Source organism: Salvelinus namaycush, chromosome 38, assembly GCF_016432855.1.
Source record: "Salvelinus namaycush isolate Seneca chromosome 38, SaNama_1.0, whole genome shotgun sequence".
NCBI lineage: Eukaryota > Metazoa > Chordata > Actinopteri > Salmoniformes > Salmonidae > Salvelinus > Salvelinus namaycush.
In genome coordinates, this window is record NC_052344.1 from 2,707,346 (window position 1) to 2,732,691 (window position 25,346).

General features: G+C 43.1%; 1 protein-coding gene across 1 annotated transcript in view; it reads right to left on the bottom strand.

The window, feature by feature from the left end:
- LOC120032287 (copine-8) overlaps positions 1-25,346 on the bottom strand; it is a 122,010-nt gene that overhangs the window by 17,545 nt on the left and 79,119 nt on the right. Inside the window, exons 7-13 of the mRNA XM_038978303.1 lie at positions 22,087-22,150; positions 21,644-21,747; positions 20,659-20,763; positions 18,429-18,470; positions 14,913-14,988; positions 8,119-8,172; positions 7,901-7,962 (exon numbers count right to left, since the gene is read on the bottom strand). Of these exons, the coding sequence (XP_038834231.1) occupies positions 7,901-7,962; positions 8,119-8,172; positions 14,913-14,988; positions 18,429-18,470; positions 20,659-20,763; positions 21,644-21,747; positions 22,087-22,150 (507 nt within the window). The remainder of the gene's footprint in view (positions 1-7,900; positions 7,963-8,118; positions 8,173-14,912; positions 14,989-18,428; positions 18,471-20,658; positions 20,764-21,643; positions 21,748-22,086; positions 22,151-25,346) is intronic.

The window sequence follows — 25,346 nt, forward strand, 5'->3', positions numbered from 1 at the left end:
TTGTTACTGGAGTGGAGAGATGCAGAGAGAGAGAGAGAGATGCAGAGAGAGAGAGAGAGAGAGAGAGAGAGAGAGAGAGAGAGAGATGCAGAGAGAGAGAGAGAGAGAGAGAGAGAGAGAGAGAGAGAGATGCAGAGAGAGAGAGAGATGCAGAGAGAGAGAGAGATCCATTCCTAGTATTATTGTTAAAGCCTTCATCTTCAAATAATATTTTTGCAGGAATCTCCTTGCGAATGATTTTGCCGAAGATTGTATCTGCTTCAACTGGACTAGGCTCTGACATTGTATGACAAACCACGGTACTGTGCAGTGGTGATGGCACTGTGGAAGTATAGAGAAGAAGGAAGAAGGAAAGAAGGCGGAGGATGAGAAGAAGACTGTTCAAGTTGTTTACATGCTGCCTACATAACACCAGCAACCATTAAGGGAACATTGACGCAATAAAACAACTTGAAAGCAACATGGGCATAACAGAAGGTTGGATTAGTTTCAAATGGACAGTGTTAATCCCTTTGTATATAACAACTGGTGTTAATACATTAACACTGAATGTGGGTCCCAATTCCACACACACACATGCACACACATAACAGCAGTGTGCTGTTTGAGAAGAGATGGGGGATGGAAAGTGATGGGAAAAGAACAGATGAGAAAGAACAGAAGAGAAGAAAATAAAAAGGGATTATGTACTGAACAAAAAATATAAATGCAACAATTTCAAAGATTTTACTGAGTTAAAGTTCATATGAGGAAATCAGTCAATTGAAATAAATGCATTAGGACCTCATCTATGGATTTCACATGACTGGAAATACAGATATGCATCTGTGGGTCACAGATACCTTAAAAAAAAGGTAAGGGCGTGGATCAGAAAACGAGTCTGTATCTGGTGTGACAACCAATTTGCCTCGTGCAGCGCGACACATCTCCTTCTCATAGAGGTGATCAGGCTGTTGATTTTGGCCTGTGGAATGTTGTCCCACTCCTCTTCAATAGCTGTGCAAAGTTGCAGGATATTGTCGGGAACTGGAACTGGAACATGCTGTGGTTCACGCCGATCCAGAGCATCCCAAACATGCTCAATGGGTGACATATGTCTGGTGAGTATGCAGGCCATGGAAGAACTGAGGCATTTTCAGCTTCCAGGAATTGTTCATTTTTATGAAAAATGTTTGTATTTTACCCCCTTTTTCTCTCCAATTTATGATTTTGTCTTATCGCTGCAACTCCCCAACGGGCTTGGAGAGGTGGAGTCATGCGTCCTCTGAAACATGACCCACCTAACCACGCTCCTTAACAACTGCCAGCTCAACCCGGAAGCCACTGTTCAACTGGCGACTGGGGTCAGCCCGCAGGCATCTGGCTCGCCACAAGGAGTCGCTAAAGCGCGATGAGCCAAGTAAAGCCCCACCGACCAAACCCTCCCCTAACCTGGACGACACTGGGCCAATTGTACTATAGACCCGGGAATGAACCCGGGTCTGTAGTAACACCTCTAGCACTTCGATGCAGTGCCTTAGACCGCTGCGCCACTCGGGAGGCTCTAGCTTCCCGGGAATTGTGTACAGATCCTTGCGGCATAGGGATGTGCATTATCATGCTGAAAGATGAGGTGATGGTGATGGATGAATGGCATGACAATGGGCCTCAGGATCTCTTCACGTGCATTCAAATTGCCATCGCTAAAATGCAATTGTGTTCGTTGTCCGTAGCTTATGCCTGCCCATAACCCCACCACTGGGCACTTTGTTCACAAGGTTGACATCAGCAAATCCCTCGCCCACACAATGACATACACGTGGTCTAAGGTTGAGGCCGGTTGGACATACTGCAAAATTCTCTGAAACAACATTGGAGGCGGCTTACGATAGAGAAATGTACATTCAAGTGGACAGTCCTGCAGTCAGCATGCCAATTGCATGCTCCTCATAACTTAGGACATCTGTGGCATTGTGTTGTGTGACAAAACTGCACATTTGACCTGTGTAATGATCATGCTGTTAAATCAGCTTCTTGATATGCCACACGTGCCAGGTGGATGGATTATCTTGGCAAAGGAGAAATGCTCACTAACAGGGATGTAAACAAATTAGTGCACAACATTTTTTTTTTTTTTTAAATACATGCATATGGAACATTTCGGGGGATCTTTTATTTCCACGTTTCATTTATATTTTTGTTCAGTGTAGATTAAACCTATTACAGTAACATGCTATTTCTTAGCAAACAAGCCCAGACAGATGCAGAGACACGAGGGGGTGGAGCATGCAGCAGTTATTAGAAAACATGAGCACTATAGTCCATTATCGTCCATTTAGGCTTCAAACAGCAAAAAACATCACTTTCCACTTCATTTAATCACACAAACATTGGTGCACACCACTCACCCGCCCTGGCCCACTCTGTCAAAAAAACATGAAACGTTAAGAGTTAGGAAAGTGCTTTTTATTCTGCAACACTCAGAAAGTCCTAGTTTTGTGTATGCATTTTACATAAGCTGAGTTAAAAAGTCAACTCCTGCCTCCAACACACTTGTCTCCAATTACACTGTTGACCTCTATCATACATATACACAATAAACCACATCAATATACAAAACACCTTCTTAATATTGAGTTGCACCCCCATGGACTACAAGGTGTCGGAAGCGTTCCACAGGGATGCTGGCCCATGTTGACTCCAATGCTTCCCACAGTTGTGTCAAGTTGGCTGGATGTCCTTTGGGAGGTGGACCATTCTTGATACACATGGGACACTGCACCTGGCACATACTACCTGTTCAAAGGCTCTTAAATATTTTGTCTGGCCTATTCACTCTCTGAATGGCACACATACACAATCCATGTCTCAATTGTCTCAAGGCTTAAACATCCTTCATTAAAAACAGGATCGCCCCCCCTAGGACGGTTGAGCTAACATAGGCTAATGTGATTAGCTTGAGGTTGTAAGTAACAAGAACATTTCCCAGGACATATCCGATATGGGCAGAAAGCTCAAATTCTTGATAATCTAACTGCACTGTGCAATGTATAGTAGCTATTACAGTGACAGAATACCATGCTATTGTTTGACGAGAGTGCACAGTTATGAACTTGAACATGTATTAACAAACCAGTTAGGCACATTTGGGCAGTCTTGATACAACATTTTGAACAGAAATACAATGGTTCATTGGATCAGTCTAACACGTTGCAATACACTGCTGCCATCTAGTGGCCAAAATCAGAATTGCGCCCGGGCTAGAATAATACATTATGGACTTTCTCTTGCATTTCAAAGATGGTTAAAAAATAAAATAAAAAGATCTAATGTGTTATTCTCCTACATTAATTTAACATTTCCATTTTTTGTGACGATTTTGTGACGATAGCACCAATGCTGATTATCAAACTCCAGGTGGTGCTATGCTGTGGCGTGTCCAGAACATTTTGAATGGGCACAGACCCAGTTTAGGGGGGCCATAGCATTTTGAACCTTATATCGATGCAAGGTGGATTGTTTTCAATATAATTATGATAATTCAATGCCTTAAATGCTTCAGCTTAGGTTTGGCATATAAGAGTATTAGCATATTGCAGTAAATTCACTTGAAAGTGCCCTACAGAGTGCGAGTTCTTCTATAACATTTGAGGGGGTCTCAATTTTTATTTTTATTTTTTTACAGGACCTCCTGTGTGTTTTTTAAATGGGTTTTATAGTAAAATACATGTACTTTCACTTAAAAAATGTATTACCATTTAATGTCTCATGAACACAGCCAGTCATCTAATTGTCAAACAAATCACTTCAAAACGTAGGTTAGGTGGGTCTACTCAAAAATAAGTCCAGCATCTGAACAGTGCACCCACCATTTCAATGGAAAGAGACATCTATTATGTGTAATGGCATTCAGCCTACAAAATGTCGTGTATTTAGGATGCTAATAGAAGCCAGGCTTCCCCAAACATTTTTACATTGAAGGAAAATGATGATAGAAACGAATGACAAATAATTGTAAGTTTGTTTCTTTTTTCAATTTGCAAGAGGCTGAATCTATTTCACCAGAGAAAGCATCCGAGCGAGGCAAACAGCGTCCCTCTGTCTTAGTATCTGTAGCCCATGCACCATTTTGGCAGAAATGCCTTCTGGAACATGTGAACTTTCATGTGCCTTAATAACAAACTTGTATCTATAAATACGAATACAATTACGAGCCTAGTTGGTTTAGCCAAGGAAAAAGACCGGAACCTTCTCGCTAGCCATGATTCTCGCTAGCCAGATAATGGATGGGCTGGACATGCCGAGAGATGAGTTTGGATTGGTGTTGCCATGTAGCACACTAATATCTATAACATGAGCTGCTCAGTATGTGTAGACAGTCCTTGCTACCGTGGCTTTTTTGAAAGATATAACGTTAGCCATGGAGAACAGTGTTCTGGCTAAGTGTTTCTACTGTTCTCAACAACATTGCTGCACTGAATTTAGAAGGAACAATCGGCAAAGATCAGTGATAAGTTGTGGGAAAAAATGAAGTTGTGATGGACTACTTTCTGCACATGGTCAGTGTGAACCGCAGTGACTTGACACAACGGGCCAAACAAGCGGTAGCTAACTACAAACCAAACAGAAAAGACAGGCTGCCATGAAGCGTACATCCATGTAGGTAAGTCTAGCTACATTTTCAGATATTGTACTTTTTAGGTCAGACAGTCGTTTTCATTGCAAGTTAAAGCGTAATGTTCGCTAGCTAGCGAACGTTAGCTTGCTGGCTCGCTAGCTAATGTTACGTGTATGATCTGTGTAGTAATATTATTTGTATCTCAGAAAATGCTAGTTATAGCCTAATGTTAGCTAGCTAATATTGAACCGAATTCGTTAGCTTTAGCTACGTGCGGATTCATACTACAGCATTTCATGCATGGTGGCTAGCTATGACAACCCGTTTGTACTGTAGCTATGGGTTGAGATTATGGTTCATTATTTATCTAGCTAGCTACATGTTTAAACAAAAGATTCCACTTCGCCAGATGATTACATGACCCATCAAGTTAGCCAGGTGTGTCGGTGTTAGGCGGTGGGTGTAGCTGGTGCATGAAGTCAGGCGCAGGAGAGCAGACATGAGTGAACAATGCACTTTACTTAATAAATGGCACATAGTAAACATACCAATGTGCGAACAATAACGGTTGCCACAAAACATGGGTGAAAACAGCACCCGGAAAAAAACAGCCGGAAACGTACCGACCTGAACAATAAACAATCACACACAAAGACATGGGGGAAACAGAGGGTTAAATACATGACCAGTAATTGGGAAATTAAAACCAGGTGTGTGGGAAACAAAGACAAAACCAATGGAAAATGAAAAGTGGATCGGCGATGGCTAGAAGACCGGCGACGTCGACCGCTGAGCGCTGCCCGAACAAGGAGAGAAACCGACTTCGGCGGAAGTCGTGACACTGGGGGTGATTACGTTACGGCTATCTATTGTATTTCATGAAAACGTGTACATGTCTAGACAATAGTGACGCATTCACTTATCTACAGTGCATTCAGAAAGTATTCAGACCCCTTGACTTTTGCCACATTTTGTTACGTTACAGCCTTATTCTAAAATATGTTAAATAAATGTTTTTCCTCATCAATCTACACACAATACCCCATAATGACAAAGCAAAAACAGGTTTTTAGACACTTTTGCAAATGTATAAATGTTATTTTTTTTATATGACAATACATAAGTATTCAGTATTCAGACCCTTTGCTATGAGACTCGAAATTGAGCTCAGGTGCATCCCGCTTCCATTGATGATCCTTGAGATGGTTCTACAACTTGGAGTCCACCTGTGGTAAATTCAATTGATTGGAAATGATTTGGAAAGGCACACACCTGTCTATATAAGGTCTTACAGTTGACAGTGGATGTCAGAGCAAAAACCAAGACATGAGGTTGAAGGAATTGTCCGTAGAGCTCCGAGACAGGATTGTGTCGAGGCACAGATCAGTTTTGCACAAAAGGGTACTAAAAACATTTCTGCAGCATTGAAGGTCCCCAAAAACACAGCGGCCTCCATCATTCTTAAATGGAAGACGTTTGGAACAACCAAGATTCTTCCTAGAGCTGGCTGCCCGGCCAAACTGAGCAATCAGGAGAGGTGACCAAGAAACCGATGGTCACTGACAGAGCTCCAGCGTTCCTCTGTGGAGATGGGAGAACCTTCCAGAAGGACAACCATCTCTGCAGCACTCCAGCAATAAGGCCTTGATGGTAAAGTGGCCAGATGGAAGCCACTCCTCAGTAAAAGGCACATGACAGCCCGCTTGGATTTTGCCAAAAGGCACCTAAAAGACTCTCAGACCATGATAAACAAGATTCTCTGGTCTGATGAAACCAAGATTGAACTCTTTGGCCTGAATGCCAAGTGTTACGTCTGGAGGAAACCTGGCACCATCCCTACGGTGAAGCATGGTGGTGGCAACATCATAAGGATCGAGGGAATGATGAATGGAGCAAAGTACAGAGAGATCGTTGATGAAAACCTGCTCCAGAGTGCTCAGGACCTCAGACTGGGGCGAAGGTTCATCTTCCAACAGGACAACGACCTTAAGCACACAGCCAAGACAACGCAGGAGTGGCTTCGGGACAAGTCTCTGAATGTCCTTGAGTGGCCCAGCCAGAGCCCAGATCGAACATCTCTCGAGAGTCCTGAAAAAAGCTGTGCAGCGACACTCCCCATCCAACCTGACAGAGCTTGAGAAGATCTGCAGAGAATAAATGGGAGAACCTCCCCAAATACAGGTCTGCCAAGCTTGTAGCGTCATACCCAGGAAGCCTCGAGGCTGTAACCATTGCCAAAGGTGCTTCAACAAAGTACTGAGTAAAGGGTCTGAATACTTATGTAAATGTGATATTTTTTTAATTTTTAAAGCATTTGCTAAATATTTCTAATAACCCCTTTTTTCTTTGTCATTAGGGGGTATTGGGTGTAAATTATTATTATTTTAAATCAATTTTAGAATAAGATTGTAACATAACAAAATGTGGAACTCTGCCTAGAAGGCCAGCATCCCGGAGTCGCCTCTTCACTGTTGACGTTGAGTCTGGTGTTTTGCGGGTACTATTTAATGAAGCTGCCAGTTGAGGACTTGTGAGGTGTCTGTTTTTCAAACTAGACACTAATGTACTTGTCCGCTTGCTCAGTTGTGCACCGGAGCCTCCCACTCCTCTTTCTATTCTGGTTAGAGCCAAACTCTCCTCTCCTCTAACTGCCATTGACAATTGAAATGCTCAACGAAATACTGAGAGATCTCTGTCTCTAAGCGTCAATGCACCACGTTATTCTGCTCCCCTACCTAGCTATCCCTTGTAGTACAATACTACACCATGAGCCATGACCTTTAGATGAGACATGCTGTCAAGAACAGGCCATAAGAGGACTGTAGTAGTGCTGCTGTCAGAATGGCCATTCTGTGTCTCATTTCTTCATAGACCTCGCTCACTCTCTCTCCCTCTCGTTCTCTGATTCTCTCCATCTCTCTAAACCTTTCCCTCTCTCCCCGTTTCATTGTTCGATCCATGCTCTGGAGAAGCTAGCCTGACTAGCCTTCCGCTGTGAGGCTTATGAAAGTCATAACGTGTGTGTGGGTATTCCACAACGCACCGCTGTACACACTCAGCCACCATCACCCATTCAGCCATGGACTAGAGGGCCGGAATGAACACAGACACATGCACACACAGTTCACTCTCCTCACGTCCCCCTCCACTGGACTTCACATCTGCACACCTGTCAATCTCTCTCTACTCTTTCTCGACATCTCTCTCTTTTCTATATGAGTAAACAAGGGAATGCTGGAGTGAGAGGTTCTTTCACTCCGTCACTGCATTCACACTGTAGAGAGAGCATGCAGTGTCGCTCACCCTCCTTTGATGTAGTCGAGGAAGGTGACCTCTATATCCACCAGGAATGAGAGCAGTGTTACCTGGAGACAATATTGATACAAGGATGGCAGGATGGAACGGGCTTTACAATGAAGACAATGACTAAACCTCAAATCAGTGTTTTAGATCTCTGTTCTAGAAGTGAAAAACATAAACACGATAAAGAGAACGAATGGACAGTGTCCGTTGTGGCTTACCGTTCCAGAGTTTAGGTATTTTTTCTTTTTTCCTTTCTTCTTTGGATTTACAACCTGTAGACGAAACAGCAGCCTTGTTACACAATTCAAACATACACATGGATAGTCTGATTATAAAACAAAGTAATACACAAAGATTAGTCTCTCTCCCTCTCTATGATGCAATGCTTGACTTGGAAGTGCAGCATACAGTATTTTAATCTGAGCTGTAAGGTGTTAAATTAAACCTTGGAGGTCAGCAGGCCGTACAAACCCTCTGGAAAAAAACATCTGATAAGTCCTAAATGACTCTCATTAATGTGTATGACTGTTATTTTATAAAATAATTACATACCACTTTCAATTATTACGCAATTAAATTAATCATATAACAAGTAATTAAGTAGTAATCTGGGGCACCACGGGAAGTTATTTAACGAGTTACTATCTCCCGACTAAAGTCTAAAGATGTAATATATATTTATATCTGTCAAAGTAATTTCATTAATTCTTATTTACCTTCAGTCTCATTCTAAATGTCGCAGAATTCTTGGATATCTACATGAATCCTAGCATAAATGATGAATCAGCAATATACAAATTGGCTTAATTATTTATTTACTAACTAAATAAATAATCACACAAAGTTAGTTACATAAACACACATAGGATAGCTTACACATTGATTACTACACAATGAAAAGTCCCTAGTAGACAAAAACGATATGCTGGCTTGTTACACAAAATTACAGATTCAAAAGAGAGGAAAAGGGAGATACAAAGGAATTCCACTTACGTACATACAGCTGATAACTATGTCCATGGAAATCTGACTACTTTGCACATGAACGGCTGCTCATTCGCAAGAATTGCAATGTACATACAGTTGAGGTCGGAAGTTTACATACACTAAGTTGACTGTGCCTCTAAACAGCTTGGAAAATGATGTCATGGCTTTAGAAGCTTCTGATAGGCTAATTGACATCATTTGAGTCAATTGAAGGTGTACCTGTGGATGTATTTCAAGGCCTACATTCAAACTCAGTGCCTCTTTGCTTGACATCATGGGAAAATCAAAAGAAATCAACCGAGACCTCAGAAAAATATGTGTAGACCTCCACAAGTCTGGTTCATCCTTGGGAGCAATTTCCAACCGCCAGAAGGTACCACGTTCATCTGTACAAACAATAGTACGCAAGTATAAACACCATGGGACCACACAGCTGTCATACCGCTCAGGAAGGAGACACATTCGGTCTCCTCGAGATGAACATACTTTGTTGCGAAAAGTGCGAATCAATCCCAGAACAACAGCAAAGGACCTTGTGAAGATGCTGGAGGAAACAGGTACAAAAGTATCTACATCAACATTAAAATGAGTCTTATGTTGACATAACCTGAAAGGCCGCTCAGCAAGGAAGAAGCCACTGCTCCAAAACCGCCATAAAAAAGCCAGACTACGGTTTGCAACTGCACATGAGGACAAAGATCGTACTTTCTGGAGAAATGTCCTCTGGTCTGATGAAACAAAAATAGAACTGATTGGCCATAACAATCATCGTTATGTTTGGAGGAAAAAGGGGGAGGCTTGCAAGCCAAAGAACATCATCCCAACCGTGAAGCACGAGGGTGGCAGCATCATGTTGTGGGGGTGCTTTGCTGCAGGAGGGACTGGTGCACTTCACAAAGGAGAGAAAAATATGTGGATATATTGAAGCAACATCTCAAGACATCAGTCAGGATGTAAAGCTTGGTCGCAAATGGGTCTTCCATATGGACAATGACCCCAAGCATACTTCCAAAGTTGTGGCAAAATGACTTAAGGACAACAAAGTCAAGGTATTGGAGTGGCCATCACAAAGCCCTGACCTCAATCCTATAGAAAATGTGTACGCAGAACTGAAAAAGCGTGTGCGAGCAAGGAGGCCTTCAAACCTGACTCAGTTACACCAGCTCTGTCAGGAGGAATGGGCCAAAATTCACCCAACTTATTGTTGGAAACTTGTGGAAGGTTACCGAAACATTTAAAGGCAATGCTACCAAATACTAATTGAGTGCATGTAAACTTCTGACCCACTGGGAATGGGATGAAAGAAATAAAAGCTGAAATAAATCCCTCTCTCTACTATTATTCTGACATTTCACATTCTTAAAATGAAGTGGTGATCCTAACTGACCTAAGACAGGGAAATATTTACTAGGATTAAATGTCAAGAATTGTGAAAAACTGAGTTTAAATGTATTTGGCTAAGGTGTATGTAAACTTCCGACTTTAACTATATATATATGCAGCACTGTAGAAGTATGTAGTCAGATGTCTCTCCTGTTTGCAGTTACTATTAACAAATCGTTTTTCAATTAAAAAGCCTGACTTAATGCATCAACAGTCACAGTATTGTGGAAATTGTTTTTATGGCTTTATTTTTTATGAATATCAATGAGTATGTAAAACAAATAATTAAGTCGAGTTGTTATAGAATGAATTGACATTTAATTTGAAGTAACTTTTGACAAAACCTAAATTCATATTGGGAACTCGACCCTGTTGAACGGCATTTGACTGGTCAGTTCATTCAGCATCTTCATGAATGACATGACCACGCAGGTTACTCAGGGCAGCACAGATTCAATGTATTTCGTCCATTTTAGATGAGGTTGATTGGCACTGTCTGGGAGATGATTTTAAACCGTTTGAGCCTTTGAATTACACGTTCCACATGAACCCTCACGTTAGCTATCCGTCTTGTATATGTAGTGTCTTCCTCTGACAGCTGTGCTCCTCTGTTTGTGAAGGCTGGCCACCAGGTATTTGATAGTGTTCTGGGCGTAGTAATGGCTGAATGACTCTCCCCTTGAATCCCGATTCTTGCACTTCTGTAAAGCAGTTTCTGAGCAGTCAATAATGCAGGTTGTTCCTGAGTAGTAGTCCTTAAGAAATGCTGGCATTGTAGCACGGATGGTCTCCCTCGGCAGTCATGGAATGTACTCCCTCAGATTCTCTTCCATCATGTCAATCCAATAACTAATCACTCGACTGACAATACTCTGGGAAACACCAAACCATTCTGCTAGGTACTGCTGCAGCAAGCTGAGCTACAGCTTCATCAGTGTCATCAGGAGTTGGTCTGTCAGGTCTAACTGAAAGCTGCCTTTGTAGAGGGGTAGAAGACATTCCGCCAGGGTAGAAAAGGCAGCAAGAGACAAGCCTGTATGCAGTCGACAGAGTGCTTCGTTCCTAAGCAGGGTTTTGAGGAGAGGTGCTGCTGGGCACTGTGGTCCCTGCCTCACAGGTAGTGGGCTTTACATGATCACCTGAGCTGTAGTTGTGATGACTTAGAGATGGGTCTTCCCATTGGGTTTGGGCATCCTTCTCTGAAGGCATATCCATTCCTTCTATCTGTGTTGGCCAATCCCCATTTTCAATTTGGTGAACACTTGAGCCTGTTGTGTCATCTGTTAAGAAATCAGTATGGCTTGTTAACCAAGTCAACGGACAATTAATAACAAAACACCATACTGCATGGACGCTCCTAATAATATTTAATAATCATAATAATTAAGTATATATAAAATGGGAATTTCCTATTGAGTTGTAGAGGAAATAAATGGTGCTATTATGAGACACAAAATGAGAGCAGGCAAAGTGCTCAAGCGTTTGGCTTAGCTGTCACTGATGACTGGCAGACCAACCGACAACACTTCTTCACGAGTGGCGCATCGTAGCCAAGCCAAGCGGGATGCAGGTCGTATGAGGCTCCAAAGGTACGTTCAGATCGACGTGTTCAAAAACATTGCTGTTCTAAAAACGTCCTCCTCTACATCCAATTTCTGTGACAGCCTCGTACTTCTACTTCCGGCGCCGACCAAGATGGCCGCCTCGCTTCGCGTTACTGAACATATAATGCTCGATTGTAGGATTTTGTGTGCTTCTGTCAGTGTAAAACCATCAAGCTCTCAACACAGCTGGTGTGTTTACGTACATATTCAATCTCACCCCATCCCAGTCTGCTGTCCCCACATGCTTCAAGATGGCCACCATTGTTCCTGTACCCAAGAAGGCAACGGAAACTGAACTAAATGACTATCGCCCCGTAGCACTCACTTCTGTCATCATGAAGCGCTTTGAGAGACTAGTCAAGGATCGTATCACCTCCACCTTACCTGTCACCCTAGACGCACTTCAATTTGCGTACCGCCCCAATAGGTCCACAGACGATGCAATCACCATCACACTGCACAATCCTATCTGGACAAGAGGAATACTTATGTAAGAATGCTGTTCATTGACTACAGCTCAGCATTCAACACCATAGTACCCTCCAAGCTCATCATTAAGCTTGAGGCACAGGGTCTCAACCCCGCCCTGTGCAATTGGGTCCTGGACTTCTTGACGGGCCGCTCCCAGGTGGTGAAGGTAGGAAACAACATCTTCAATTCGCTGATCCTCAACACTGGGGCCCCACAAGGGTGTGTGCTCAGCCACCTCCTGTACTCCCTGTTCACCCATGACTGCGTGGCCATGCACGCCTCCAACTCAATCATCAAGTTTGCAGACGACACAACAGTAGTGGGCTTGATCACCAACAACGACGAGACGGCCTACAGGGAGGAGGTGAGGGCCCTCGGAGTGTGGTGTCAGGAAAACAACCTCTCACTCAACATCAACAAAACAAAGGAAATGATCATGAACTTCAGGAAACAGCAGAGGGAGCAACCCCATCCACATCAACGGGACTGCAGTGGAGAAGGTGGAATGTTAAGTTCCTCAGTGTACACATCACGGACAAACTGAAATGGTCCACCCACACAGACAGTGTGGTGAAGGCGCAACAGCGCCTCTTCAAACTCAGGAGGCTGAAGAAATTTGGTTTCAAATCAAACAAATGTATTTGTCACGTGCGCCAAATACAACAGGTGTAGACCTTACAGTGAAATGCTTACTTACAGGCTCTAACCAATAGTGCAAAAAAGGTATTAGGTGAACAATAGATATGTAAAGAAATAAAACAACAGTAAAAAGACAGGCTATATACAGTAGCGAGGCTACATACAGACACTGGTTAGTCAGGTTTGTCACCTAAAACCCTCACAAACTTTTACAGATGCAGAATTGAGAGCATCCTGTCGGGCTCCATCACCGCCTGGTACGGCAACTGCACAGCCCATAACCGCAGGGGCTCTCCAGAGGGTGGTGTGGTCTGCATAACACATCACCGGGGGCAAACTACCTGCCCTTCTGGACACCTATAGCACCCGATGTCACAGGAAGGCCAAAAAGATCATCAAGGACAACAACCACCCGAGCCATCAGACTGTTTAATTTTTTTTTTAAATAAAATAGCTTCTATCTCAAGGCCATCAGACTGTTTAACAGCCATCACTAACACAGAGAGGCTGCTGCCTACATAGACTTGAAATCATTGGCCACTTTAATAAATAGATCACTAGTCACGTTAATAATGTTTACATATCTTGCATTACTCATCTCATATGTTTATACTGTATTTTATACCATCTATTGCATCTTGCCTATGCCGCTCGGTCATTACTCATCCATATATTTATATATTCTTATTCCATTCCTTTACTTAGATTTGTGTGTATTAGGTCATTTTTGTGGAATTGTTAGATTACTTGTTAGATACTGCTGCACTGTCGAAACTAGAAGCACAAGCATTTCACTACACTCGCAATAACATCTGCTAACCATGTGTATGCGACCAATACAATTTGATTTGATTTAAAAGTACCACTTTTGCATGCGTTAGCGTCACGGGAATGTTGCCGGAAATAGAAACACAATTGCAACTAACTCGCCGCGATCACTGTAACGTTCCAGAATAAGGCGAATAACGGAAGAGGGTACTATTTGGGACGCAGCCCAATTTTCACAGGATTTATAACCCTCTCTGCATCCTTGGTGGAGTTGGAGGGAATAAGTAAGGAAGGAAAGGCACATTTGCCTTTGAAGGGGAGACTAGCTGTTTTATTGCATCTGGCTTGTAAAATAAAATGGATATTATCGCGCCCTTCATGGTTGTGTATGCACGCTCATAAAAAATACATAGACACAGACAGTGACAGTTGGTTTTCCTTGTGTTGTGTTCAGTAACTGCTCTGGCAAGAGTAGATGTCACATCAAGTCAACAGATAGACAGAGAGGACCAGGGAGACAGGAGCTTCTCACAAGCGGCGCGTGCGTTTCACAAGTAAAGGAGAAGATGGTGATTGTTGGGCACGATGGACAACCATAAGCAGTGTGTGTGTGTACAACCGATCGGGCCCCATGCTGGGCATTGGGTGATGACTGTTAACAGATGGTTAAGGGAAGAAGGAACACAAAAACACACAGACAGCAGTGATGTGGAACCCTCCTCTCCTAAATTGTACAATTTACAGTGGAGGAAAAAAACACACCAGAGAATATGTGAGGACCCAAGAGCTGTGACTTGGGAAATGATAGATTCTCATGTCCCAGTGCCAGCATCTTGAAAGACAACACACAATCACTGTGTGTCTTCCTTCTCTCATTAGACAAACACCAACTACTTAAAATAAGGGTCCCCCTGTGTGGTTCCCACTCAGAATATTGTTTGTTAATGAACAACTGTTCAGTCTTATCTTAGGAGACGGAGTGTGGAGGCTGGCCATCCATCAACCATTCCTCACTACGTCAAACTCCGTTAATTAAATTCCAGGAGAAATGCCATGAAGAATCGCTCCAGAGGAGATTTACTAAATGTGCTTTCTGTGTGGGTGAGTGACGCGAAGAGAATAGATAAATAATATTTATATAGAGACAGACACACACTTACCTCATACACATTGAACTGGGACTGGCCTCTGGATAGCTCTCTGTAGCTGGTACTGAACTCTCCTATGAAGTCATGGCTTAGGACAAAACGCACAAAACAATCATTAGTATAATCATAGCATTTCAAATACACAACTCACAAATTATAAAGTCAATCCCTCTCAGATAGTCTGGTGCAGGGGTGCGCGCAATGCCGTCGGGGGTACACGCAGTTCACATTTTTGTTGTTGTAAAGAAATAGATGATTATATTTTGTTTTTGCTTCACATTTTCAAACAGTACATTTATATTTTCCAACGGGGCTATAGATTTGGGTGATTTCCCCCCCCCCTCGCCTAAGTAGCCTCGATTCACTGCTAAAAATCAAATTGAACCATCTAGGTGTTCAGCGAAATAACAAATAATTAACATCCAATCACCTTAACCGTTACTTTCTCATGGGAAACCTTCACTCTTGCGCAGACATTTAGAAACGAAACATGACAATTTGAAAAATACGCCACGGGAGTTTTCTGAGCGAGAACAAAGACGACTTTCGAGTAGTAAGACATGTATAACAGCAACAGATACCATTTAATAAGAAGGGGCTAAAAGCGTCTTATATGGTGAGCTACAGAGTGGCTAGGACAGGCAAGTCCCATACTATTGTGGAGGACTTAATTCTTCCTGCTGCCGCAGATATGGCTAGGACCAATGCTGGGGGAAAAGGCCAAAAACTATACAGACAATGCCTTCATCAAACAACACTGTTTCACGACGCATCAGTGACATGGCAGGAGACGTTTTTAAACAATTACTGCTTCGCATACAAGCCAGTGAATTCTATGCGTTACAGCTGGATGAGTCAACAGACGTTGCGGGCCTGGCACAGCTCCTGGTATATGTCTGTTACGTTTATGTGGGGGTCAATTAAGAAAGGATATTTTTTAAGAACTGGACAGCTTTGTGACATCAAATGGACTTTGGTGGTCAAAATCTGTTGGTATCTGTACTCATGGTGCAAAAGCCATGACAGGGAGACATAGTGGAGTGGTAACGCAAGCAGTTGCAAGCAGCAAGCAGTTGCTCCCGACGCCACGTGGGTACACTGCAGCATCCATGAGAGGCCCTTGCTGCCAAGGGAATGCCTGACAGCTTGAAATATGTTTTGGACACCACAGTGAAAATGGTTAACTTTGTTAAAGCAAGGCCTCTGAACGCTCGTGTATTTTCTGCATTATGCAATGATATGGGCAGCGGACATGTAAAGCTTTTACAACATACAGAGGTGCGCTGGTTATCAAAGGGCAAAGTATTGACACTTTTTTAAATTGAGAGACAAGCTTAAAGTTCTCTTTACTGACCATAAGTTTCACTTGTCTGACCGCCTGCATGAGGATGAGTTTCTCACACAACTGGCCTATCTGGGTAACATTTTTTCGCCTGAATGACCGGAATCTACGATTACAGGGACTCTCCACAACTCTATTCATTGTGCGGGACAAAATTGAGACTATGATTAAGAAGTTGGAGCTCTTCTGTCTGCATTAACAAGGACAACACACAGGTCTTCCCATCATTGTATCATTTTTTGTACGCTAATGAACTCAAGCTTACGGACAATGTCAAATGTGATATAGCGAAGCACCTGAGAGAGTTGGGTGTGCAATTACGCAGGTACTTTCCCGAAACGGATGACAAACAACTGGGTTTGTTATCCCTTTCATTCCCTTCCTCCAGTCCACTTACCGATATCTGAACAAGAGAGCCTCATCGAAATTGCAACAAGCGGTTCTGTGAACATTTAATTTAAATCAGAAGCCACTGGCAGATTTCTGGATGAGGCTGCGATCAGAGTATCCTGCCTTGGCAAATAGCGCTGTTAAGACACTGATGCCCTTTGCAACCACGTACCTATGTGAGAGTGGATTCTCGGCCCTCACTAGCATGAAAACTAAATATGTGTGGAAAATGATTTAAGACTGAGACTCTCTCCAATACAACCCAACATTGCAGAGTTATGTGCATCCTTTCAAGCATACCCTTCCCATTAACCTGTGGTGAGTTATTCACAATTTTGATGAACAAATAAAGTTCTGAGAGTGATTAAGTAGAGATTTCACTTGTGTTTTTCATGCAGCCACTTGAGGGTACAGTAGAGTATAGTGGCGTGAAAAGTATTTGCCCCCTTTCTGATTTTCTCTATTTTTGCACATTTTTGATACTGAATGTTATCAGATCTTCAACGAAGACATAATATTAGATAAGTTAAAACTCAGGTTCCATTTTTATTTTTATTTTTATTAACAATGTTATGCAACACCCAATTCCCTGTGTGAAAAAGTAATTTCCCCCTTACACTCAATAACTGGTTGTGCCACCTTTAGCTGCAATGACTGCAACCAAATGTTTCCGGTAGTTGTTTATCAGGCTCTCATCGCTATGGAGGAATTTTGGCCCACTCTTACATGCAGAACTGCTTTAACTCAGCAACATTTGTGGGTTTTCAAGCATGAACTGCTCGTTTCAAGTCCTGCCACAACATCTCAATTGGGATTAGGTCTGGACTTTGACAAGGTCATTCCAAAACTTCAAATATGTAGCTTTTTAGCCATTTTCATGTAGACTTGATTGTGTGTTTTGGATCATTGTCTTGCTGCATGACCCAGCTGCGCTTCAGCTCACAGACAGATGGCCTGACATTCTCCTGTAGACTTCTCTGATACAGAGCAGAATTCATGGTTCCTTCTATTAAGGCAAGTCGTCCAGGTCCTGAGGCGACAAAGTATCCCCAAACCATCCCACTACCACCGCCATGCTCTTGTTCTTACTGTGGAATGCAGTGTTTGGTTTTCACCAGACATAAATTAGACCCATGTCATCCAAAAAGTTGACTCCAGTTTGCCAAAAAAGCACCTAGAAGCAACTGGATGATCATCAAGACTCTTGGAAGAACGTTCTATGGACAGATTATTCAAAAGTATAACTTTTTGGGTGACATGGGTCCAATTATGCCTGGCAAAAACCAAACACAGTAAGAACCTTATACCAACGGTGAAGCATGGTGGTGGTAGTGTGATGGTTTGGGGATGCTTTGCTACCTCAGGACCTGGATGACTTTCTTAAAATAAAGTGAATTTGGAAACAAAGTGTAACCCCTCCACCTGCAAGCAAAGAGATGTTTGGTAACACTTGACATAATGCTGACAGGTATAAAGAGGAAATGAGAGAGGGAGTGAGAGTATGCTGTAAAGTAATACCCCCATTGCAATAACCTTGCCCACTAAACCCATAATATGAAATGATGACGCTCTACTGCTGCTCCGCCCTTGGCCCCGCCTCTATGTTTATAGCCAATCCATTTACCCCACTTCAACCACGACATGTCAACCTGTGTTGAATGAGTCAGCATCCAACACAGCTTCCTTACCTTCTAGAAATATAGATTAGGACTAGTTAAAGTAGCACAATTGAAATAACACAGTGATTACATCATGTTAATGAAGGTGCTTTTCAATTAAGATTCAAATGAAATTACCTTCCATCTCTGTCCCAGTCGTAGCATTCTATCTTGATCGTTCTAGCACGGTGAGAAATAACAATATATTAGAAAAATATTTATATAGTTTTAACAGGCCAATTATCAGCAGAAACTATGATCATCATGACACTGTACATTTCTCCCCAAATTAGTTTCAAGATAACATGTATAGTATACTGAAGGAGGACAGTTTATAGTAATCTATATCATGTCTATATTGGTTTCCAAAATAGCGAACGTTAGAGAGAGAAAAGCAGTGCTCTTCCACCGTCACCCGTCCCCTCACACTGAAGAATCGTTTTCCCATAACAAGTGACCATTCTCCTTCACCAGAGCCAAGAGATAAGTAGCTGACTGTGGCTGTGCGTATTTCACCCAGCACCAATTTCACTTCTCTTTTCAGAGGAGAAAGAAGAACACAACGAACAGCTGCTTAGATGAAAAGGTCATCATTAGTTATAGATCACCACCGGGTCAGAAGTCACAGGTTAATGAGTTTCCTGAAGGGGGTCGCAAAAGGGGTACGATGATAAGAGGAGGCACACTCCAGGCATTGTCAGAGCACAAAGACAGACACAGAAACGCGCACTCATGCACTCTGCTCAGCCTCCTACTACATGGAGTGAAGGATGAGCCCATCACCATCCATCTAAGCTGACAAAGAAAGGCTGAGGAGATAAAGCCATCCATCCCTATAGTAATCAACCAGAAGACCCCTCCCCCCGGGACCCGAGGGAGGTAGTCCTGCAATGCCTCCCAAATGGCATCCTATTCCCTTTATCATGAACTACTTTTGAGCAGGGCCCATGGACTCCGGTCAAAAGTAGTGCACTATGGAGTAGGGTGCCATTTGGGAAGCACATCTACTGTGCAGGAGGACAGCGCGGGGGACGACCGCTCATATTAACAGCAGTGAAATTTATTAAACTACCTCATTGGAAGACATTTACTGTATTGAAGCACAACCTAAAGATGCTCTGGAGACACAACAGGAGCGATGAGTTGACAGGACAGACAATGGGTTTGCTGCTTCTTCTGTAGTCCCCGGGGTGGAGGGAGAAGTAGGTGTGTGTGTGTGTGTGTGTGTGTGTGTGTGTGTCTCTAACAAGGGCCCATCAGCGGTGGTACTATCAGCAGAGGGACACACAGCTCTCCATTGTTAGCGTTCGCCCTTATCTCTTATCCCAGACCCCCAGAGACTCACACTCTCACTGTGTGCGCGTGCATGTGCGTAAATCAATGTATAGATATGCGTGTGTGTGTGTGTGTGTGTGTGTGTGTGTGTGCACGCGCAAGCATTAATTTCGGTGCTTCCTTGGCTCCCCACACTCTCCACACACTGATAACACTGATAACGGGGCGGCAGGGTAACCTAGTGGTTAGAGCGTTGGACTAGTAACTGAAAGGTTGCAAGTTCAAATCCCCGAGCTGACAAGGTACAAATCTGTCGTTCTGCCCCTGAACAGGCAGTTAACCCACTGTTCCTAGGCCGTCATTGAAAATAAGAATTTGTTCTTAACTGACTTGCCTAGTTAAATAAAGGTAAAATAAAATAAAAACAATGAGCTCTCTCTAACTAACCTCCTAACAACTCAGAGAGTCAGGGCCCAGCTCTGCTCCAATCAATGCACCCTGACTAGCTCAGACCATCCATCTGGGGCGTTGTGCCTTATCACTGGCAAACAAGCCTGCTGACAACTGGAGCTGAATACAAACACAATCCCTGAGATGGGATTGTAGATCCTATACACACACTCACTCAGGGGATTTTAAACTTGCGGTTGAAAGACTATTGCAGCTTCTTACACCCTGGATTTAAGGGCCAATGCATCTGAGTGCGGGCATGACACCTGTCTGTCAGTCAGGCATGTGAATTGACAACTCCACTGAGGGAGAATGATGATTGCAGAGAGGAAGGCTATTCATAAGCAGACCAAGCATTAGTTTCTCTGTCATTATAATAACTTCCATTTGCATTTAATAGGTTCACAGCAACCTTAGCAACCAAGGAATTCCGTGCATGGTGATTCTTACAAAATGGAGTTCATTTAAAAACTACTTTCTCCTCTTGCAGATTAGATCCTGTCACTAAATCATTTTTACAAAGCACTCAAAATGTTGAAAAAAAGATTATCACCATGGCCCTCACACACTTCAGCAAACCAATAAATCCTAGTCTAATCTTGCTGGCCAAACTACACACACATGTAGACACACACACGCTGACCTGTCGTAGTCTCCATTGCAGAGTGCTCTGACGGGTATCTTGAAGACCTGCCACACTGGGTTCAGTGTGTTCTTCACCACCTCTGTCTTATGGCAGGTTGTGAACCTGGAGAAACACAGCGACAAGACAAGTCATACACTGATCATTGGATCAGTCAATATTCCTTTCACTGTTCCTCTTTATCGCCTTCTATTTTTCCCCACATGTTCCTCTTTTCTCCCCCTCATTCCCTCAGAGTGTCTGTGCAAAGTTAGAGTAAGCGAGACAGACTATCTTCCTGTGCTTTTCTCCAGATTTTTCTCAAGTTTAAACGTCTCTTTGACCCTCAGCTCCTTCAGATTTTTCTTCTCCCCAAGAAGATAAATCACACACATTCAGTGATACAAACCTCAAAAGATATTGATTCCTCTTTTCCGTACTTTGTCAAAAATATAGAGCGATTAAAAAAACCATTTCAAATGTCATCATGATGACCAGCACAAAAAATATCTCTTTCAGTTCCAAGAGCAATTACCATCAACTGAGGAATACTCAGTATAATCATCATTCACTGCAAAAGTAAATGGTTTTAATGTGAATATAGTGCAGTGTGGAATATGAGTTCAGAGAGCGTCATCTACCATTAACTGATACACACAGAGAGAGAGAGAGAGAGAGAGAGAGAGAGAGAGAGAGCGAGACAGAGACCGAGAGATGTTTGACCACTGTACAGAGAGGCCAGTGGGGCAATAGGGAGCTCTCCCTCCAGCCACTGCTCCCGCTAGGTCATCTCCTCTCTGCTCTGCCGGCTGTAACATAGGTGTGTGTGTAATAAAGCCTCTCCTCAGAGGAGTAGAAATGCTTATCTGACCCCTCGGATACGTGTTGATGAGAGAGAAGACCCTGTAGGCTGTAACACACACACACAGGAATTCAATGGAAAGACTGATGGATGGAATTGAATGGAGGAGAGGATCTGAAGAAGGGGTAGGTAAAGTATACTCACGTTCCATCTTCATTGCTGCGGTAGAAGACGAGGAAAGGGTCCGACTTGCCGAAGAAATCTTTCCTGTCCAGTTTATTCCCGCAGAACTGCATCATCACCGACTCCTACAGTAACAGAGAGAGACATTGAGACTGATGAAACGGACAGCACAGCTCAGTATTCACTGCAGATACTGGTGAGAGACTTCTGATAGTAGATGCAGACCTTCATGCTGATCAGTCAGCAGTAACATTACAGGACATGGCAACTCCACTCAGCATCAAGGTGAGAGATATATCCTATGATAGTAGATCCATAACAATATTATTTAATGTATATGCCATGGCAAAGTGTTTATTGATTGATGTATGGTTTGGGGAGTTAACAAGGGCAGTCAGCTTTTTTGGAATGGGATGCAGCCCAAAACTCCCTTTCACCCCATATCCCCTGCCATCACTACTCACCCTGCAGTTTCCCATCTCTTCTGCCGTAACAATGATGTTTCCACACTTCTTTCCAGGAAGGCCCCTGTTGAAGACAAAACAGAGACGCCATTCATTGACATACTAATGGACTATATGGGCAGTATGGTCTAACGGAAACACAGTAACGGTGATGTCTGTGAAGGTTTCTATGTCATAAACAAACCTCTCCCATCATGCCATGGAAAACTTGAGGGAGTATCCCAAAACACCTCTAAAGCCAGGCAATACAAGTTGAGCTTAGAAAGAGAGAGAGAGAGAGAGCAGGTTTGACCCCTGTACAGAGAGGCCAGTGTGTGTGTGTCTGTGCACCTTCCCTTAAGCCTTCCCTGACCCAACGGTCAGCAGAAAGCGAGACACCGTTTATCCAGGATCCGCATCCAACACACCCAACTTACACAGGCCCCTTTGACAACACATCCACCATCCCTCCAAGAAACGATGTCCAAGTCCTGTCAAAGGACAAAATAAACTTTCAAATGGAACCACTGAGGCTTACATTCTGAGAAATAGAGTCATCTTCAAAATACTGATGACTAGCACTGTCATAGCACGAGCCAGGCCCACCTTGCAGAAGTGTACGCAGGCAGTCATCTAGGCAGCCTGAAATTGGGGTCGAGGACGCCAGCATATGAGTAATACAAGTCCCCTTTACTTGGCCAGCAAGACTGAAGGAGAGAGCTGATAGACATATCAAAAGGACATGGATCCGGGATGGGTTTTTGTATCAGTGCTTTACATTGGGAAGAACAGCTATCTATTTTTAACCCAGAAACCAATAGTCTACCTCTTCTGAAGGATAGGAGTAAAATTGCAAATAAAGGAAAATGTAAATGTTTCTCTCTCTCCCCTCCCTCTCTGACAATTCACCTAGGTCATTTGTGCTGTCCAGTGTTCCCTTCCGTTTCCTCCACCATGAAATCGACCCATTCTCCTCATTGTAGTTATGTAAGAAATAAAATGAAGACACTTTAGGATTATGTTCCATATGGCCAGTGTAGCAAGAGTAATTGTGAGAGGAAAAACTGAACTTCACACTTGGGAGTATTTTCACACTGATCCTAGATCAGCACCCCTAGGCCTTCACTGATACGCTATATGAATACACTGTTACAGACAAGCTTGATTGTGAATGTTCTGTTCTAATCTTAGAATGCCCCCCAAAAAATAGAATTTAAAACTGTAGCAGTTGATTCCCCAGCATATAGTGACAAGTCACGTTAGGAAATCCTGCTGTAGACGTGTTAATAACAGGATGACACACACACAAATAGGATTCATTCGGACAGGGTTTCACAAGTATTCCACAAGTCCTCTAATCCAGTAATAGACATCTATGGATTTGGATTGTCACTTACAAATTCCAGTCAGTCACTCTCTCTCGCTCTGGCTCTCTTTCCCACTGTGTGTGTGTGTGTGTGTGTGCGCACGCATTTGCATGCATATGTGTAGTGCCTCAAAGAGGCTAGCTCTAAAAGTGTGTGTGCCGCTGAATGCAGCAGAACAGTGGTGCAATGTAACCTTAAGGCACAGCCACTCACTCTAAATAGAATAGAGCCATTTCAGACCAAAGCTCCATCCCAAATGGCACCCTATTCCCTTTAGAGTACACTACTTTTGACCAGGGCCCATATGGGTCTGGACAAAAGGAGTGCCTCAATTAGGGAATAGGGTGCCATTTGGGACGCACAACAAGCTGATTGCTGCCTGACTAACCAGATCAGCACAATTCAGATCTGCTGCCATAATACGACCCCCCATGACCGACACTGAACGTCAGTTTAACTGGCTCCTCCCCATGCTCATTACAATAGGAGTGGTTGAATGAAAAAACAGAAAAATCCCTTTATTCTCTTCGGTCTCCCCCTGTCTTTCTTGCCTTGGTGCCAACACACGCATGCGCACGCAAGCAAGCAGACCAGAGCTGCACCAGAAGACACACGCTGCTGTCTCTTTGTGCGGGTGACTGTGAATGTGTACTGATGAGGGGCCACACAGTAGGCTAAACAAAGTTCCGTCCCATCCCATCACTTCTAATTCAGTGGGTCAGTCAGACTATAAATCAAACAAGTAAACAAGACCAGGGCCATCTGAGGACTCGCACACAGAGCTCCTCCTGGGTTGGTTGGCAAGGCCTACTGTACCAACAGGCCTTTGGGGGTGGCAGGGATAGGGCCAATTCTATTTATAAATGGGGGAGGCATAGGGTTAGTGCAGGTAAAGCAAGAATGCAGTCCACAAAAATATATGCATCAGCCTACTCAGTGATACCCACAGAACCCAACTATGAAGAGTGTACACAAATATTAGCGCCATAGCTCTTAATGTGGGACTTGAAATCACCTCACTGTCCAGCCTATTGTGCATATTGACATTCACAGTGCAACGTACATCCTTACCTTTGGATATTGGGTCCATGAAATGGAGTATCAGCCTACTCAGTGACACCCAAAGAGCACAACTGTGAAGAGTTTACACAAATATTAGTATTGTAGACTCTTATTGCAGGACTTTGACAGTCACATTAGCTCACCAGTCAACCTACTGTGCGTGTTGACATTCATATTGCAATATACAGCCTTAGGTCATCAGCTTTCTCAGTGATACCCACAGAACACAACTGTGACATGTCAAAATGCTGATTTATTGAATTGTACACGTGGTCTATATTAAGGGACACTTTATTTAATATAAACAGGCTTTTAAAATTCAATATTGGTGATTTCCCACAGTTAAAGTCCCACAATAAGAGCAACAACTCTAATATTTGTGTAAACTCTTCACAGTTGTGTTTCGTAGGTGTCACAGAGCAGGCTGAAACCCCATTTCATGGACCCAAGACAAATGTTTTTTTCCATCACTGAGCAAATGTCAGGTCTGCCGAGCGCAAACTTGAACGTTGTGAAAATTCTGTGCAACATCCGGTGCGTGTTTACTGTAAACACTCAGGCTGTACCCACTTTAAGTTAGTTTAAACAGTGGTCAAGTGGGCTACTGTGGCTATTTGATCCTAATGTAGGCCTACATTAGGTAAAGCTTTGCTTTATCTTGGCCAGGTCGCAGTTGTAAATGAGAACTTGTTCTCAACTAGCCTATCTGGTTAAATAAAGGTGAAATAAAAACATTAAATACAATTATCAGAGTGGCCCACCATAAAAAACAATGGAAAAAATGCAGCCAATCTACTCCCCCATTGCTGACTACAACTGGGTTAATAACTCACTAGCAAAGGATATGAACAA